This window comes from Mobula hypostoma, chromosome 5, assembly GCF_963921235.1.
Source record: "Mobula hypostoma chromosome 5, sMobHyp1.1, whole genome shotgun sequence".
NCBI classification, from domain to species: Eukaryota; Metazoa; Chordata; class Chondrichthyes; order Myliobatiformes; family Myliobatidae; genus Mobula; species Mobula hypostoma.
This window is the reverse complement of record NC_086101.1, coordinates 115,464,577-115,483,762: the sequence shown is the minus strand read 5'-3', so window position 1 is coordinate 115,483,762 and position 19,186 is coordinate 115,464,577. Positions and strand designations below refer to the sequence as shown.

Sequence of the window (19,186 nt, the reverse complement as noted above, 5' to 3'; positions counted from 1 at the left end):
ATGAGGTCCACTGGAAGTTTCTGTTGTAGGGGTTACAGAAAACCATGGGTTGAATTTCCAATGTGACAAGCAGAGGGAAAGGGGGGAGTGGTGGGTGGATGGGTGGCTGGAGTGTCTCATACCATTCTGTCTTTCATCTGCCCTTCTCCCCGCTCCCACCGCCCCCCCCCTGCCCGCACAGTGGCCAGTACTTGCACAGTCAGAAATTGTGCGGAGCGAGGGATGAGACTGACTGGGGAGCAGGAGGGGTTGAGGGAGAGTGAAGAAGGGGCTTTCCCTCTGTAGAGGCAAGGGTGCTGAGATCTGGGCGGACACACACACACACACACACACACACACACACACACACACAGACACGTGTGTGCCCACACTTGTCTTCGGTGCAGTAACAGGGCATTTCTGTGCCAGGTCCAGGAGGCGGTGCATGGAGTCACCATAGAGGAGTGCCAGGAGGCGTTACACATCACCCATTTCGATACACAGAAGGCCATCCAGCATCTAAAGGTGAGGGAGAGGGACAGGGTGGAGGGTGGGAGAGGCATCGGGGAGACAACAGGAGGTGGGATCTGTAGAAAGGGTTTGGGGGATATTGAGCAGGTGTGAGGCACAGGATTTGTAGGTAGTGCAAAGGGTCGGGGTATTACTGTGTCCAGCAGGATTTTATTCCCCAGAGTGCAGGAGATTGAGGGGCGACTTCAATGTGGCAGAACTGAGGTGAGGCAGTGGGCCTGTCACCGAGATCGAGGAAGACCCGAGGTTCGATCGACTTAAGCGCTGGGCCAAATTGGAAAGGTCTGGTACGGGCTGAATGGAGGTCGTGGGGTCCAGGCTCTAGAGCGTATCGAAGCGACAGAAGGCGATGTTTGGATGGCGATTTAGATGCCGGGCCGAATTGGAAAGGTCTGGTACAGGCCGAATCAAGACAGCAGGGTTCCAGGGACCAGAGCATTTCGAAGAGACTGAACCCAATGTTTGGACAAGGATTTAGGCGCTGGGCCAGATTGAGAAGGTCAGGGTGTCGGGGCCTGAGACAAGGATTGGGCTGCTCTGCACTAAACTATAGATCTGTGGACAGACTCCCTTTGTGAACTTCAGTTCAGAACACTCTTTGCTTATGTTTACTATTTGCATGATTAGGATTTTTTTTCTCTCAGCATATTGGGGGTGATGGTCTTTTTAAAAATTTTTTTGGGGTTTCTTTGTTTTGTGGCTGCCTGTTAAGAGACGAATCTTATGTTTGTATAAATACTTCGATAATAAATGTACTTTTGAACTTTGAAGTACATAGATCATGAGGAGCGTAGAGAGGAGGGAATCCACACAGTCTTTATCTTGCAGAGGGGCTATTAAAAACAAGGAAGCATGGGTTAAGATCAGCGACCAGAAATTTAAAAGGGATATCGGGGCAGCTTCTGCACTCAAATGGTGGTGCATATTTGGAAGGATCTGCCTGAAATAATGGTTGAGGTGGCCACATTACCAACATCTAAAAGCCATCTAGATAAGTACATGGTTTGGAGAGGTTTAGAGGGATACGAGCCAGACATGGACAAGCAGGTCCACAAAATGCCAAAGAAAGGCAGCAGGCCAGGCACCATGGGAGCATAGCGGTTAGCAGGGCACTCTTGCAGTTCAGGGTGCATGGCTCAGAGTTCAGTTCCAGCACCCTCTGTGAGAAAGTTTGTACAGTCTCTCCGTGAGTGTCTGAGTTTCCACCCACGATCCAGACTCACAGGTTAGTTGGTTAATTGGTCATTGTAAATAGTCACAGAACACAGACCCGTACAGCACAGGAACAGGCCATTCGGCCCACAATGTTGTGCCATACCAGCTAAAAAGTAAATTAGAAAACACCCAATCACTAATCCTTCCTACCCACACAATGCCCATATCCCTCCATCTTCCTCACATCCATGTGCCTATCCAAACGTCTCTTAAAAGTCTCTAATGTATTTGCCTCTCCCACCATTACCAGGCAGTGCATTCCAGACATCCACCACTCTCTGAGTAAAAAACTTACCCCTCACATCCCCTTTGAACTGACCCCCTCTCACCTTCCGTGCATGTCCTCTGGTATTAGACATTTCTACCCTGTCTACTCTCTCTGTCTCTCATAATCTTATAAACCTCTGTCAGATCTCCCCTCAGTCTCTGACACTCCAGAGAAAACAGCCCAAGTTTGTCCAGCCTCTGGTGAGAGCAGGTGCCCTGTAAATCCTGTGATTAGGCGAGGTTTGATCAGTGGGTAAACAACAGGAATTCTGCAGATGCTGGAAATTCAAGCAACACACATCAAAGTTGCTGGTGAACGCAGCAGGCCAAGCAGCATCTATAGGAAGAGGCGCAGTCGACGTTTCAGGCCGAGACCCTTCGTCAGGACTAACCGAAGGAAGAGTGAGTAAGGGATTTGAAAGCTGGAGGGGGAGGGGGAGATGCAAAATGATAGGAGAAGACAGGAGGGGGAGGGATGGAGCCGAGAGCTGGACAGGTGATAGGCAGAATGGGATATGAGAGGATCATGGGACAGGAGGTCCGGGAAGAAAGACGGGGGGGGGGTGACCCAGAGGATGGGCAAGAGGTATATTCAGAGGGACAGAGGGAGAAAAAGGAGAGTGAGAGAAAGAATGTGTGCATAAAAAAGAGTAACAGATGGGGTACAAGGGGGAGGTGGGGCCTAGCGGAAGTTAGAGAAGTCAATGTTCATGCCATCAGGTTGGAGGCTACCCATACGGAATATAAGGTGTTGTTCCTCCAACCTGAGTGTGGCTTCATCTTTACAGTAGAGGAGGCCGTTGATCAGTGGGTTGCTAGTTGGTGTAGGGTAGGCCTGTTCCACTCCACGCCACTAAATGAATAAATAAATAAATAGACATCTGTGAAGGGAAATGAAAGTCGACATTTTGGGCCGAGATACTTCACCAGGACTGGAAAGAGAGGGGGCAGAAGCCAAAACAAAAAGGTAGAGGGAGGAGCACAAGTTGGCAAGGCGATAGGTGAGAACAGGTGGGGGGGAATGTAGTAAGAAACTGGGAGGTGATAGGTGGAAGAGGTAAAGGGTTGAACCAGAAGGAATCTGATGGGAGAGGTTGGAGACGATGGAGTAAAGAGAAGAAGGCGGGGAACCAGAAGGAGGTGATGGGAAGGTGTGGGTGTTTGCCGGGGGGGAGAGGGGGCAAAGAGAAGGGCTGAGAAGGCCTCCAGAATGATGAAAAATGAAGGGAAGAGAGACAAAGAAAACAGAGGGCACAGGAGTTGAGTAAGTCCTGAAGAAGGGTCTCTACCCAAAACGTCACCTGTTTATTCCATTCTATAGACTCTGCCTGACCTGCTGAGTTCCTCCAGAATTTTGGGTATGCTACTTTAGATAAATTGATGTTGATATGGTCAATTTGGAGATTACTAGGAATGAGTATGAGGTGTTGCTCTGCTTCTGTGCTTTGTGACTGTGACTCTGTCTATTGCCCAGCTCCAGGCTCTGTGGCAATGGTCACGAGGTGAATTTTGTATGCTTATCTGACCCACTGACTCCAATATTGCCTCGATCTCCATTAGGTCCAACAACTCTACAACATGAGTCAGATGACTCGAGAGCAGTGCCAGCAAATCCTCCACGAGTTTAACTGGAACCTGGAGAATGCCAGCCAGTTCCTGCTGAAGAGGAGTGTGAGTATCATTGGTGGGGGCGGTGGGGACACAGACAGCCTTTTGGCCCATTGAGTTGAGTCCATTTTCTCGCTCCACCACCAAATCAGGGCAGGTCTTTGGGTGGGTGGGTCAGTCCCAAACCCGTGAGGGATCAATTCATCCCAATTTGGACTCTTCTATTTTTGAGTGTTTTTAGAGACATACAGTACCAAATCTTCTCGAAATGTTTATGAAATGGAGCCACTGTCGTGCCTACTTTGCAGCTGCATCGATATGTTGGGCTCAGGATAGATCCTCAGAGATATTGACCCTCTGGACCTTTCTCACTCTTTCCACTTCTGATCCCTCTAGGAGGACTTGTCTTGTCCTTTCTGGAGTCCACTATCAGCTCCCTGATCTTGCTGATGTTGAGCGCGTTTGTTGCTGCAACACCACTCCACTAGCTGATATATCCTCTCATCCTGTATGTCCTCTCATCACCATCTGAAATTCTGTCAGCAAATTTTAAAAATAATTTCCAAAAGCATATTTGTTACAATTGCTACTGCATCAAACTACCACAAAGTACAGTAACCAAACTTCAGATTCCAATGTCACGATCCTGATTCAGAATGCATTCAATCCCTGTGATGCCCTACATTCCTGGAATGCCTCCCTGGTTCATGTGGAGACCACTTGTTCTTTCTCCAGTGATAACGGGGGCTGAACACACCCCTGGAAGATGGTCAGGCAGTCGGCTAGGGCAGAGATCTGCAAGTGACCGATTGGGCCAGGCCCAGGGGCAAGGTAGCGGCCACCCCTTCCCTCTGCACTGAGTGTCCAAATCTGAGGAGAGTGGGCTATGATTGGGTGACAGGGTGGAGGTATGTCTCTATCAAAGGAGGTGTAAGGTGCTCCTTCCCTCCGCTAGCCTGTAGGTCACCCTTGGACAAGGTGTAGCACCTGCTTAGCCTCTCCCCCCCCCCCCAAGATCAGGGTCATGTGAAGCCATGGGAGCAGGTGGTGGATGGTGTACGAGCAGCTGGTGCATATCACAAATCCTGGTTTTGTGACCACTGATGCCAGGCAGACAATCTCTGAAGAGTATTGATAATGGCTGGGATCACCCACCTTGTACAGACACTGCCCAGAAGGCAATGGCAAACCACTTCTGTCAAAGAACTTGCCAAGAACAATCATGATCGCCCTCGTGATACAACATGGCTCATAACAAATGAATGATTCGGGCATGGACACGCTCCCGGCAGATGCTCAGGCAGTCGGCTTGGGCAGAAAGGAGACCCTCGAGTGGCCAGTTGGACCAGGCCCAGGAGCAAGGGAAACGGGCAACGTGTCCCCCGCACTGAGTGACCAAATATCGGGAGGGCGGAGTCAGAAGGCAAGGATGGGCAAATGGGGGCTGAACCATACACAATTCATGCCGTTTGTACGTGTGACACAGCTGCAGAATGGACAGGTGGTTGAGGAGTCCACACAGAAACAGGACACCGGTCTCAGTAAGCTCCTCCACCCTGGCTTCCCATGTAGAGGGATCCCCCAGTGCAGACCACTCCTGAAACAGCGGTGTTCGGACTGAGAAACTCTACACTGTTTCATCGCAGTCTCTGGCCAGGGTCAGACATCAGATGCTCCTGTACTGGAATAGGTTTATCATGGTTACTTGCAGCAAGATAGTGAAGAGCTGCTCTAGCAGATTGTCCATACAAACCAGATCAAAGCACGCAGAGCACTGAGGTAGAACAAGGAAAAACGATAACAACGCAGAATAAAGTGTAACAGCTACGGAGAAAGTGCAGTGCAGGTAAATGGTAAAATGCGAGATCGTAACGAGATGGGTTGTGAAGCCAAGAGTCCATCTTATCATACAAGATGTCTGTTCAAGAGTCTGATAACAGCGGGGTAGAAGCTGTCCCTGATCCGGTGGTACGCACTTTCAGGCTTTTGTACCTTCAGCCCGAAGGGAGAGGGGAGAAGAGAGGATGTCTGGGATGAGTGGAGTCGTTGCTGGAGGGTGATGACCAGAAATGTAATTAACTGTAAACAGCGTGCATCGTGGAATATTGCGGCATGGTGATGATGTGATGCTGTAACCTCTGAGCAAACACTGGCCTATCGAACAAAAAGGGCTGGGGCGTCTGGGGGTGGGCGCATGCTGGGTACCCCTGCAGAAAGAACACACAATGCCCACAAGTACCACAGAGGTGATCCAGGAACTTTGTATACCGCGGGGGACCGAATGGCTCCTGGATCTGGACGGTAACGTTATAATCTGAAGCTTAGTTACCGTAGTTTGTGATCGTAACTCACGTTCTCAGTTCCATTCATTTACTTATTTACTGACCGACTGACTGATTTATTTATTAACATGTTGATTGATTGATCTATTTATTTATCTGTCTGTCTGTCTCTCTCAATATTTTATTTCCTGTTTCTTTTTGCATTTGCCCACGTCAGTGTTTGTGTACTTTTCATTGAGCCCTTTTGTACTTTCTGTTCTATTACGAATGCCCGTGAGAAAATGAATTTCAGGGTTGTGTATGGTGATAGATACGTAATTTGATAATAAATTTTCTTTGACCTTTGAACTTTGAGTTTGATGTAATGTAGTCACCCTGTAAACAAACTAACTTTAGTAGAACTAAACTCTGGTGTTTCGGGACATTTTCTGAAGGCTCTCTTTTCTGAATTGCAGTTAAAATCATGACAATCCCGCAAGGAACACAGGAGGAAACTGGTTTCAGCTCCCAGCTGGAGGACAGACTTTGGAGGGGCGTCTGCGGGAGACCCTCTGGGGTCGTGCCACTGCTCTGTTTTCCAGCAACCACGTGTCAAACTGGCAACTGTGCACCCGACACAGCAGGACTTCCCCGAAGGGAAATTGTGATGGGCAGAAATTTGGGAAAGGTGCACCTCAGCCCTCCGAGGGTGTCTGAATCCAGGGCAGCCCGTGGGATCTCTGGCTTAGAACGTAGAGCCGTATAGGACAGGCACAGGGCCTTTGGCGAGCTAATTGGTAATTAATGTCCAATGAACTCATCCTGTCTGCCTTCACAATATCTTCCCATTCAATGTGCCTACGTATCAGCACTTTGTCGTGGTTAGGACAACGTTTACAGTACCAGTGACCCGGGTTCAATTTCCATGCTGACTGTGAGGAGTTTCTATGTTTTCCCTCCGCTTTCCTCTCACAGTCCAAAGATATACTGGTTAGAAGGCTAATGGTCATTGTGACCAACTGACCACTGGTTCGAGTCTCTGCCCTCAGAGGGGCCGCTGGTTCGAGTCTCTGCTCCCGGAGGGGCCACTGGTTTGAGTCTCTGCCCTCGGAGGGGCCGCTGGTTCGAGCCGCCGCCATCGGAGGGGCCGCTGGTTCGAGCCGCCGCCATCGGAGGGGCCGCTGGGTCTCCTTGCTCTCAAGGATGTTACCGAAATTCTGAAATTTACGGATTGGACTGAGTTCAGATTCGCTGTGGTTCAGTTTGGCCTCTGTCAGTTCAATGTGTGTTTTCTCGTGTTCTCGCCCATTCTTTCTTGTTGCAGACTGGCGGGCTGTGGGTTATGTGTGATCTGTTAGTTTTTGTGCGAGGGAGGAGTTGGAGGTGTTTGGGAATTGCGAGTTTTTGCTTCTCTTTCTTTTCGTGCGGGGGGGAGGAAGGGGGATTGACATCTTTCTTTCAACTGCCGATTTTCCGTATTCTATGGCCATCTGGAGAAGACACGTTTCAGAGATGTATTCTGCAAACACACTTTGTTAATAAAATGAGCCCTTGAACGTTTGTACATTGTCCTGTGAAGAGGCTGGGATAAAATTGGGGAATGCTAGTAAGCATATCCCAAAGGGCCAGTTCTGTGTTGTACCCCACAAGTCCAGTGTATCTGCTTCTACCCCTCCAGGCAACCACCTCTCTCTCTTCACAACAAAACTTACTCCACACATCTCTTTTGAATTTACCCCCTCTCACCTTAATTCATGCTGACATTGGAGAGGGTTCAGAGGAGCAAGAAAATGCTGCCAGGATCGAAAGGCTTATCATATGAAAGGTGTTTGATGGCCCTGGAGCTGTACTCACTGGAATTCAGAAGAATGGCCGGGGGGGGGGGGCTGTTGTTGGTGGTGGACATCTTATTGAAACCTATTGATTGTTGAAAGGCATCAATAGAGTGGATGTGGAGAGGACATTCCCTTTAGTGGGGGAGTCTATGACCAGAGGGCACAGCCACAGAATGGAGGGGCGTGCGTTCAGAATGGAGATGAGGAGGAAATTACTTAGTCAGAGTAGTGAATCAGTGGAATTCATTGCCATAGGTGGCTGTCGAGGCCAAGTCATTGGGTATATTTAAGGCAGAGGTTGGTAGATTATTTCCCTAATGCACACATTTTCATCCAGCCCTTTACAGTATGGGAGTCCCAGTCAATATATGGAAAGTTAGAATCACCTACAATAAAAACCTGATATTTCTTGCGGCAGTCTGCCATCTCTTTCTCTACAAATTTGCTCCTGTAAATCCTTCGGACTGGGTGGTCTATAATATAATACCATTAATGTGGTCTTACCTTTCTTATTCCTCAGTTCCACCCATCTCGCCTCAGTAAACGAGCTCTCTAGTCTGTCCTGTCTAAGCACTACTGTGACATTTTCCCAGACTAGTAATCCCTCCTACACAAATATGTTTAAAACAACAGAACCCTGGGACATTGAGCTGCCAGTCGTGCCCCTCCTGCAGCCAAGTCTCACTAATGGCTACAGTGTCAGTGTCAGAATTCCACATGCTCATCCATGCCCTGAACTCATCCGCCTTTCCTACAATACTCCTTGTGTTAAAATCTGCACATTAGTCCCACCATGCTCAACTTTTAGATTCCTGATTTCGTATGTAGGCTTAACAACATTTCTTTCTTACTCCACTATCTGCTCTGGCGCTTTGGTTCCCACCCCCCCGCAACTCTCGTTTACCCACCCCCTGTGCAGCCCTAGCAAACCTTCCCGCTCTGATAATGGCCCTCCTCCCGTTCTGCTGCAAACCATCCCTTCTGTACGGGTCCTACCTTTCCTGGAGGAGATCCCAATGATCCAAAAAAATGAAGCCCTAGCCCCCACCTCCATGCCATCTCATTAGCCACATGTTAAACTGTATGATCTTCTTATTTCTGGCCTCACTAGTACATGGCGCAAATCACAACCCTGGAGGTTCTGTCCTTTAACTTAGTACCTAGCTCCCTGAACTCACCTTGCAGGGCCTCACCTGTCCTACCTGTGTCATTGGTACCAATGTGGACCATGACAGCCACCCAGTTCCCTGTGTCCTGCACCCGGGGTGTAACTACCTCTCTGTATGTCCTGCCTATCAACCATTCAGCCTCCCAATGATCCGGAGTTCGTCCAGTTCCAGCTCCAATTCCTTATCAGGGTCAATGATACAGATATCTCAGATTGAGTCTACAGCATTCTTAACTGGGAAGGTGAGCACTTCCACCAGTGATGTGGGTAGGAAGGGTGAAGAGGTCCTGCAAAGTTTGGTAGAAGCTGCAGCTGGATGCACTTCTTGAGGATGACACTGGAGGTCTCCCTGTCCTCCCCCATCTTGTAAAATTAGACTAGATTAGATTAGATTATGAGGACATGCAGTCCTCTTTTATTGTCATTTAATAATGCATGCATTAAGAAATGATACAATGTTCTTCCAGAATGATATCACAGAAACACATGACAAACAGACTGAAAAACTGACAAAAACCACATAATTATAACATATAGTTACAACAGTGCAAAGCAATACCGTAATTTGATAAAGAACAGTCCATGACACGGTAAAAGTCTCAAAGTCTCTCGAAAGTCCCATCATCTCACGCAGACGGTGAACCTCCAGCGCCGCCAACTTACCGATGCAGCATCCTGGAAGCATCCGACCACAGTCCGACTCCAAGTCAGTCTGAAAACTCTGAGCCTCCGACCAGCTCTCCGACACCGAGCACCGAGCACCATCTCTGCCGAGCGCCTCGACCCCGGCCCCAGCAACAGGCAATAGGCAAAGCCAAGGATTTGGAGCCTTCTCTCCGGAGATCCTTGATCGCACAGTTGCAGCGACAGCGAAGCAGGCATTTCGGAAGTTTCTCCAGATGTTCCTCCGTGCTTCTCACGGTTGTTTCCCTCAAATCAGGATTGTGGACGGCCCCCAGTTAACACATACGATATCATTCGGAATGGCCGCGCGCACTGCGTCGCGCTACCATCTTCTCCTCCCTCCAGTACCTTGCCTGGCATCCCCATTGCTCTAAATGTGAAATTAGAATGACAGAAAGAAAAACTAAACAAAGTAAATCTACCTACAGCCTTTCCCTCACATCACCAAATCCTGAACTTATGTCGTCGCTGGAATAGACAGTACCAAGCAGTCCTGGACACTACAAAAAGACAAGAGAAATGCAGTTGCTGGATATCCAGAACAACACACAAAATGCTGGAGGATCTCAGCAGGTCAGACAGCATCTATGGAGAGAGATTAACAGTCGTTATTTCCAGCTGAGACCCTTCATCAGGACAGTGTTAGATTATAAGGAGTATTTTTAAGAAGGGAGAGAGGGAGAAATAGGTAGAAATTTAAGGAGGGTGTTTCCGTAGTCTTGTAGATCTATTTGGCCATAGCTCTATAGATCTCTTCTATCCATGTTCTGGTCCATGCTAACTCTTGTGGCTAGTGAACTGGCCCCATCTGCCCATGTTTGCCCCATGGACTTCTAGATCTCTCCTATCCATGTACTGGTCAAGGCTGACTCTGTTGCCCAGTGAACTAACCCCACCTGCCCATGCTTGGCCTATGTCCCTCTAGATAAGGGGTCCCCAACCTTTTTTACACCACGGACCGGTTTAATATTGACAATATTCTTGTGGACTGGCCGACCGGGGGTGGGGGTGGGGTGTTAATCCCGACCAGAATATAGGTGATAAGTCAAGTATAAATCACTTATAAGTGGCTAATACACTCAATTTCATTTCTAAAAGGGTTTATCTAATGAATTTAATATTAAACAGCACATATTTTCCTCGCATGAATAGTGATAATTCAATTATAAATCATTTGTATAAGTCAATAGCATCATAACATTTTAAGTAACATTTGACTATTAAACACACAGCACATATTTTCCTCATATGAACATATAAAATCATTGCAACACACCAATATCGCTGAATCAGTGGGAGCCCTGGGCTTGTTTCCCTGCAATAAGATGGTCCCATCGAGGGGTGATGGGAGACAGCGGTACTCGAAGGGGGTTCCTTATGTAATGACCTCACGTGCGTTCAAGTTCCAACAGTGGGCATGACAGGGAATGAGGAAAGGTGCAGCTGACTCATCATTTCATATCGCCAAATCATATCGTTTCCTCGCGGCCCGGTGGTTGGGGACCAATGCTCTAGATCTATCCATGTACTGGTCAAGGCTGACTCTGTTGCCAGTGAACTGGCCCCACCAGTCCATGGACCTCGAGATATCTCCTATCCATATTGACTCTCCTTCCCAGTGAACTGCTCCCACCTGTGTGCATTTGACCCATGGACCTCTTGATCTCTCCTATCCATGTACCTATCTAGTTTTTTTTAAAGTTGCTAATGTTCTCGCCTCAACTGCCACCTCTGGTAGATCAATCCACACACACCACCCTTTGTGTGCCGAAGCTGCTCCTGATGTCCCTTTTAAATCTGTCCCCTCTGATCTGGAACTGACCAACGAGAAAGGAAGGTGCTGAAGGCGTGGACAGACAGCTCAAAGGGTGATGTTGTTCTAAGGAGGTTTTAGGAGAAGAAACCCTTTCCATCACTTGGCTGGATTCCTTGACGTGGACTTCACCAGCAAGGCCACCATTATTTCCCCAACCGCCGAAGACGATGGCGTGTGTCTTCAGTACAACATTGAGGGGAATCTGTTCACGTGAGACATCAACCCAGCTTGGGTCTGCAGTTTAACCCTTTAGGTCCCAGCAACTGGTGAGTACCCTCTCCTTCCTTGAGGTGTAGCCCCCCCCCCACCCGCCCCATCAGATAGAATCAGAGAAAAGCAATCCTGCCTGTTTGTACAGTAACTTTTCAACTCTCTGTGGTCTGACTGTTCAGTGTCTGGATCAGCAGGTGATGATTGACGCTCTCCCCACTCACTGGGGCACAGTCTGTGTGTCTGGGTCTTTGCCTGTGTGTGTGTGTGTGTGACAGAGAGAGTGTGGATGCATGCATTAAAGTGCAAAGCATTGTGTATGGCAGGTTGTGTGAGCATGTCTTAGTGTCCAATGATCTGTGGATGAGTTTATGAATCTGTGTCCAATCATAATGATCTTTCCATAACCATGACTGTGGCTGGCAAATTTTTCTACAGAAGTGGTTTGCCATTGCCTTCTTCTGGGCAGTGACTTTACAAGACAGGTGACCCCAGCCATTATCAATACTCTTCAGGGATTGTCTGCCTGGTGTCAGTGGTCACACAACCAGGACTTGTGATTTGTACCGGCTGCTCGTACGACCATCCACCACCTGCTCCCATGGCTTCACGTGACCCTGATCCATGGGGGAGGGTTAAGCAGGTGCTACACTTTCCCCAAGGGTGACCTACAGGCCAGCGGAGGGAAGGAACACCTTGCATCTCCTTTGGTAGAGATGTATCTCTACCCTGCCATCTTACAGAGATGTACAAAGCAATGAGGGGTATAGACAGGATCACCAAGGTTGGGGAATGAAGAACTAGAGGGCACTAGTTTAATGTGTGAGGGGAGAGATACTGAGGAGCAACTTTTTCACCCAGTGAATGGATCAACCAGCCAGAGGACGTGGTTGAGGTTAACAATGTTTAAAAGACGCTTGGACAGGTACATGGATTGGAATGGTTGAGTGGGGCATTGTGCAACTGGGACTGGCCTAGATAGGCATTTTCATCAGCAGGGACCAGTTGGGCCAGAGGGCCTGTTCCCCTGCTGTATAACTCCATGAGGAGTGACTCAGAATCGAATCCGGAGTACTGTGTGCACAGGAAGGAATTGATTAAGGTAGGGAGGGTGCAGAAGAGTTTCTTGAAGATGTCACCAGGACTAGAAGGCTTATAAGGGGAGACTGAATAGGCTGGGACCGTTTTCCCTGGAGTGCAGGAGGCCGAGGGTTGACTTTACAGAATAAGGTTATGGATAGCACAGACAGATGGTCACCATCCTTTTCCCATGGGTTATGGGGATCAAGAATTAGAGGTTACAGAGGTTTAAAGAGAAGGGAAGGATTTAAAGACTTCACAGAGAGTGTGGTCAGTACATGCCAGAAGTCATGGTGGACAATATTTAAAAGATATTTGGACAGGTACATGGATAGGGAAGGAGGGGAAGGGCCTACTGGGACTGGCTTGGATGAGGCATCTTGCATGAAACAGTTAGGCTGCTGGACCTGTTCCACATTCTATGTCACTATGAATTTTCTGTAGTGCTATTAGTTAGAAAAACCTTGGAGGAAATAAATGTCGAGAATCATTCAATGACGAATTATTTATTATCCAATGATTTAAATGTCAAGAATGATGCAATGAGGATAATGGTGGCATTCCCACGGGCAGCAGGAAAGTGCGTGGACATGTGGAACATCCAATACCGTGAGCGGGGAGGCTGGACACAGCCAATCAGAGTCCATGCCCACTTCCAGCGAGGGGGTTTGATCAATAACTGTGAGCTGCTTGGAACCCCAATATCACGCCTTATCTGGAGTCGAGTGTCAATGGCGTGTCGTGGTCCGGTGGAGACGCTCAGACCTCCATTCAAACAGAGCTCGGAAATTTGGAATATGGGGCTTAGACGTTCCCCTTGACCCAGGGCGATGGCCACTGCTCCACTCAACGGAATCAGCCTTATTTTGAAAATGTGGACAGTAAGGGCCAGGGGAAAGTCTGATTGGGAATGTGCAGAGGGATCTGTATCAGAAGATGGGAGATTCACTTGGACAGGGTGTGATAGTGAGTGCTCGTCATCTCCCCTCCTGCCCATAGTCTGAAAGTACACTAGAGGTTCTGCAGATGCTGGAAATCCAGAGCAACACACAAATTGCTGGAGGAACTCAGCAGGTCAGGCAGCAGGTACCTGCCGAGCTCCTCCAGCACCTTGTGTGCGTTGTTCATGGTCTATTGGCTGGGGACAGCGGCCAAGCCCCTTGCTGCATTCTGCTCCTCTGCTCATCGATTTCCCTCCTGCCACATTCTCACCCTGCCCCCCATCCTCTCCCAAACTCTCCCTCTCACTTCCCCTCCGACTCCTCCTTCGCCCCTCTCCTTCCCCCACCAAGTTCTCCCTCCAGGTTTAAACCACACAGCTAGAATAGGTCAGTGTTGGAGAGCTGCAGGCTTGAGCCTTAACCAGCGTGCAGGGTGACCAGTATACTGACGACAGACTGCAGGGTGGGGAAAAGAGGTGGGTGGGGTGGGGTGAAGACACAAATGAAAAATGTCAAAAAATGTTCACTCAGAAAATAGAGAAAAATCACCATAATTGGTGATTATACAGTAAACGGTGGTGGATTGAGGGATTTCATGCTTCATTTAATTTGGCTCTTACACCATAAAAGGAGGACATTTGGCCCATTGAGTCTGTGCTGGCCCTTATCAATCAGATTCAACACTGATTTCTCTGTAACCAGTCTCCCTGCATCCCTGTTAAGTTCCCCTCGGATTCTACCTCCCACTTACACCTAGGGGGACAATTAACCCAACACTCCCCACCCTGCACGTTGTTGGGATGAGGGAAGAAAAGGGCACATGCGGGGGTCACAGAGAGAACGCACAAACCACACACACACACACGCACACACACAAACCACACACACGCACACACAAACCACACACGCACACACACACGTGCGCGCACACACACACCCACACACACACAAACCACACACACACACACACACACACACACACACACACACAAACACACACACACACCACACACACACACACACACACACACACACACACACACACACACAAACCACACACACACACACACACACACACACACACACACACAAACCACACACACACACACACACACACACAAACCACACACACACACACACCCACACACACACACACACAAACCACACACACACACACACACACACACACACACAAACCACACACACACACACACACACACACACACGCGCACACACAAACCACACACAAACCACACACGCGCACACACAAACCACACACACACGTGCACACACACACACACACACACACACACACACACACACACACACACGCAAACCACACACACACCGTAGCGGGGGTTAGGATCAAACTGGAGTCTCTGGGGCTCCGAGGCAATGGTGGCAGACGCTATGTCGGGATTCACCCTTGGGATGGAGCTCAAGGGTTAAGGGTGGAGATTGTTCATGTCTCCTCACACACAGAGGGAAGGCCCACTGCTTGAACCACTTGTGAGGCTCCCTGCTCACTGGGAGATCGGGATGGGGGAGTCTGTTCCCACTCCAGTTCTGTGCACCGTGATGTCCTCTGCGCCCACCACTCACTGGAACTGGACCGAGGAGTGAGAGGCTCCAACTTCGGATTTTAACTCTCAGCAGGACAAAGGCCGCGCCCCCCCCCCACCCACCCTTCAGGAGTGGGTGAACCAGGGCCCTGCGTTGCAAAACAGCTGCTTTAATGTGGAGCTTCAAAGAGCGTGGTGGTGCTGGTTCACTGCCTGTGGGAATTCAACCCTACACTGCCCACACAACTGAACAAATAGCCATTCTGTGTGAGTAACTCTCACTCTGCCAGATAGAAACCGTACAGTGACTCACCCTCACACTGACCAATAAACCGTACAGTAATTGACCCTTATAGTGCCCAATGAACTGACTGTACAGTGACAGTGATTAACCCTTACACTGCACAATAAACCGTACTGCAATTAACCCTCACACTGCTCAATAAACTGTACAGTAATCCTCACACTGCCAGATGGACTGTACAGTGACTCACCCCCCACACTGCCCAATAAACCAAACAGTAATTAACCCTCACACTGCCAGATAGAGACCGTACAGTAATTAACCCACACACTGTCCAACTGCTCAATTGACCCTTATAGTGCCCAATGAACTGACTGTATAGTGACAGTGATTAACCCTTACACTGCACAGTAATAGAAACATAGAAAATAGGTGCAGAATCACTTGTCAGCCACGGGTGCACTACCTTCCTTGATTTATTCTTTTGCCAAACTGGGATGAACAATTGTTGTAGTTCATCCATGCAACCTATAAATGCTTGCAATTGCATATCCACCGTCAATCCTTTAAGTGTCATTTGCCAGTCTATCTTAGCTAATTCACGTCTCATACCTTCAAAGTTACCCCTCTTTAAGTTCAGAACCTTTGTTTCTGAATTAACTATGTCACTCTCCATATTAATGAAGAATTCCACCATATTATGGTCACTCTTACCCAAGGGGCCTCTCACAACAAGATCGCTAATTAACTCTTCCTCATTGCTCAAAACCCAGTCCAGAATAGCCTGCTCTCTAGTTGGTTCCTCGACATGTTGGTTCAAAAAACCATCCCGCATACATTCCAAGAAATCCTCTTCCTCAGCACCTTTACCAATTTGGTTCACCCAGTCTACATGTAGATTGAAGTCACCCATTATAACTGCTGTTCCTTTATTGCACACATTTCTAATTTCCTGTTTAATACCATCTCCGACCTCACTACTACTGTTAGGTGGCCTGTACACAACTCCCACCAGCGTCTTCTGCCCCTCAGCTCTACCCATATCGATTCCACATCTTCCCGGTTTATGTCCTTCCTTTCTATTGCGTTAATCTCTTCTTTAACCAGCAACGCCACCCCACCTCCCCTTCCTTCATGTCTATCCCTCCTGAATATTGAATATCCCTGAACGTTGAGCTCCCATCCCTGGTCACCCTGGAGCCATGTCTCTGTGATCCCAACTATATCATAATCATTAATAACAATCTGCACTTTCAATTCATCCACCTTATTACGAATGCTCCTTGCATTGACACATAAAGCCTTCAGGCGCTCTTTTACAACTCTCTTAGCCCTTTTTAATGCTTGCCCTGGATTTGTCATCCTGCCACTTTTACTTTTCTCCTTTGTACTTTTTGCTTCTACGCTCACTTTACACCCCTCTGTCTCTCTGCACTGGTTCCCATCCCTCTGGGATTGAGGGGGATCTGATTGAAACGTATAAGATCCTAAAGGGATTGGACAGGCTAGATGCAGGAAGATTGTTCCCGATGTTGGAGAAGTCCAGAACGAGGGGTCACATAATCTAGAGGGATCAACCCTTACACTGTCCAATAAACTGTACAGTAATTAACCCTTACACTACCAATAAACTAATTGTACAGTAATGTGATTAACCCTTTCTGACAATCTAACTGTACAGCGATTAACCCTTACACTGACCTCAGCGAGACACACCGTGCTATGTTTACCCTCCTCATCGCTCCAGCCGCTGAGCAGGCAGTGCTGGGCACCTCCATCTCCAGTCGAGCAGCTGAACCAGTTCTGGCCCCCAGCCCAGCTGAGCATGGTGGATGGGGGGTGAGGAGTGTATGGCGTGGGCCTTATCATTTCCCCACCCTCCCTTCCTGTACTTGGCCCTGCACCCTTGAGTCCTGCATCACCGCCTGCGGAGTGGGTGATCGTAAACTTCAGGCCGAAGGTTAGTGCGGTCCCTACCAGTCCGCAGAGGAGGGGAGGGAGCGCGGGAACATTGCAGCAGGCCACTCAGCCCTTCTAACCTGCCCTGACACACAGCAATATTGTTGCTGCTGTACCGTGCCCAGTCCACGTCTCTTCCTTGGCCCCAGAACCCCACTGCTTCGATCCCCTGATTATTTGGTCATTCCCCACCCCCCTGCCAGCAGGGTTCCGAACTTCAGTATAAAATGATGACAACCTCCTCCAGGCAGCCGTGGAGGCTGAGTTTTTATGTATATTTAAGGCAGAGGTTGGTAAATTCTTGATTGGCTAGAGCATGAAGCGATGTGGGGAGAAGGCAGGAGATTGGGGCTAAGAGGGAAATTGGATCAGCCATGATGAAATGGTGGAGCAGACTCGATGGACCAAATGGCCTAATTCTGACCCTATATCTTATGGTCTTATTCCTGTAACACTGTCCCCTCGTTCGAGCTTCTCCCGCTGGTGGAAGCGTCTCCAGTTCTGCCCCTTGGGATCTGATGGGGAGAAGGGTCCTCCTCTGGGAATGACAATCACACATGGAGGTTTAGCGATTAATATTTGGGGGTGGGAGGCGGTCACGAGGGGGGCAGTGGCAGTAACCAGAGTGGCTGAGGGAGGTGGCCTTGGCTAAGCCAGTTCCATATCAGCAGCTGAATGGTTAGATACCCCGCAGCGCTCTCCCGCTACCCTCCCTCCGAAAGACAAGAACGATCCCGGCCCACAACAGGATCGCGCCTGGCTTTTGTGTAAACTGTTCTGAACTGTAGGCTGGTGACGGCGTGCTGCCTTCCATCGCCTCCAGTCCAAGTGAGGATCTCTGCAGAAGGACACACTCCTCCCGGCCTTCTGTGTGGGTCCACACGGCAGAGCGGAGCTTACTGAAACACTCCGGCCCGCTGTTTGCTGCTCTGTCCTCGCTCAAAGAACATGAAATCCTGCAGGAGAAAGGAAAGAGATGCCTGGTTACTCTGCAGCAGATGAGACCGCACCTTACAAGAGCTTGATATGTATTCAAATGCGCATAACTTTCAGAATAAAGTGGATGAAATTGTGGCACAATTCAGATTGGTCAGTCTGTCGTTGTAGGCCTCACTGAGTTGAGGCTGAAAGAAGGCTGTAGTTGGGAGCTTAACATCAAAGGATAAACATTGTATGCAAAGGACAGGCAGGAAGGTGCAGGTGGTGGTGTGGCTCTGTTGGTAAGAGATGGAATTACATCTTTAGAAAGAGGTGACATAGGGTCAGAGAATGTCGAATCTTTGTGGGTGGAGTTAAGAAACTGCAAGGGTAAGAAACTATTATGGAAATCATACATAGGCCTCCAAGTAGTAGTCAGGATGTTGGGTTGAGATTGCAAAAGGAGCTGGAAAGGGCATGTAATAAATGTAATATCACAATACAATGTCTGGAGGAACATTGTATCATTTCTTAACGCATGCATTACTAAATGACAGTAAAAGAGTCCTCATAATCTAATCTAATTATAATGAAGGAGTTCATTATGCAAGGGGATTGGGAAAATCAGGTTGGTGTCGGATCGCAAGAGAGGGAATTGGGTGAATGCCTACAAGATGGCTTTTTAGAGCAGCTCGTGCTTGAGCTTACTAGGGGAAAGGCTTTCTTCGACTGGGTGCTGTGTAACAGCTCAGAGTTTATTAGTCAGCTTAACATAAAGGAACCCTGAGGAGGCAGTGATCATGACTGAATTCATACTGCAACTTGAGAAGGAGAAGTTTAAGTCATGTGCATCAGTATCACAATGGAATAAAGGGAATTACAGAGGCATGAGAGAGGAACTTGCCCAA

General features: G+C 48.6%; 2 protein-coding genes across 10 annotated transcripts in view; one reads left to right on the top strand and one right to left on the bottom strand.

Moving 5' to 3' along the window:
* Positions 1-7,367, top strand: part of LOC134346948 (activated CDC42 kinase 1-like) — a 77,690-nt gene extending 70,323 nt beyond the window's left edge. For all 5 annotated transcript variants that reach the window (XM_063048842.1, XM_063048838.1, XM_063048839.1 and 2 more), the window contains 3 exons: positions 409-504; positions 3,553-3,663; positions 6,338-7,367. In XM_063048842.1, coding sequence (XP_062904912.1) covers positions 409-504; positions 3,553-3,620 — 164 coding nt within the window. In that variant the 3' untranslated portion in view covers positions 3,621-3,663; positions 6,338-7,367. The remainder of the gene's footprint in view (positions 1-408; positions 505-3,552; positions 3,664-6,337) is intronic.
* Positions 7,368-9,255: 1,888 nt separating this feature from the next.
* Positions 9,256-19,186, bottom strand: part of LOC134346947 (phospholipid scramblase 2-like) — a 103,445-nt gene continuing 93,514 nt past the window's right edge. For 4 of the 5 annotated variants that reach the window (XM_063048831.1, XM_063048834.1, XM_063048833.1 and 1 more), the window contains one exon: positions 9,257-18,316. In XM_063048831.1, the coding sequence (XP_062904901.1) occupies positions 18,257-18,316 (60 nt within the window). In that variant the 3' untranslated portion in view covers positions 9,257-18,256. Of the gene's footprint in view, positions 18,317-19,186 lie in introns of all 5 variants that reach the window. The other variant, XM_063048836.1, reaches the window with a different exon arrangement.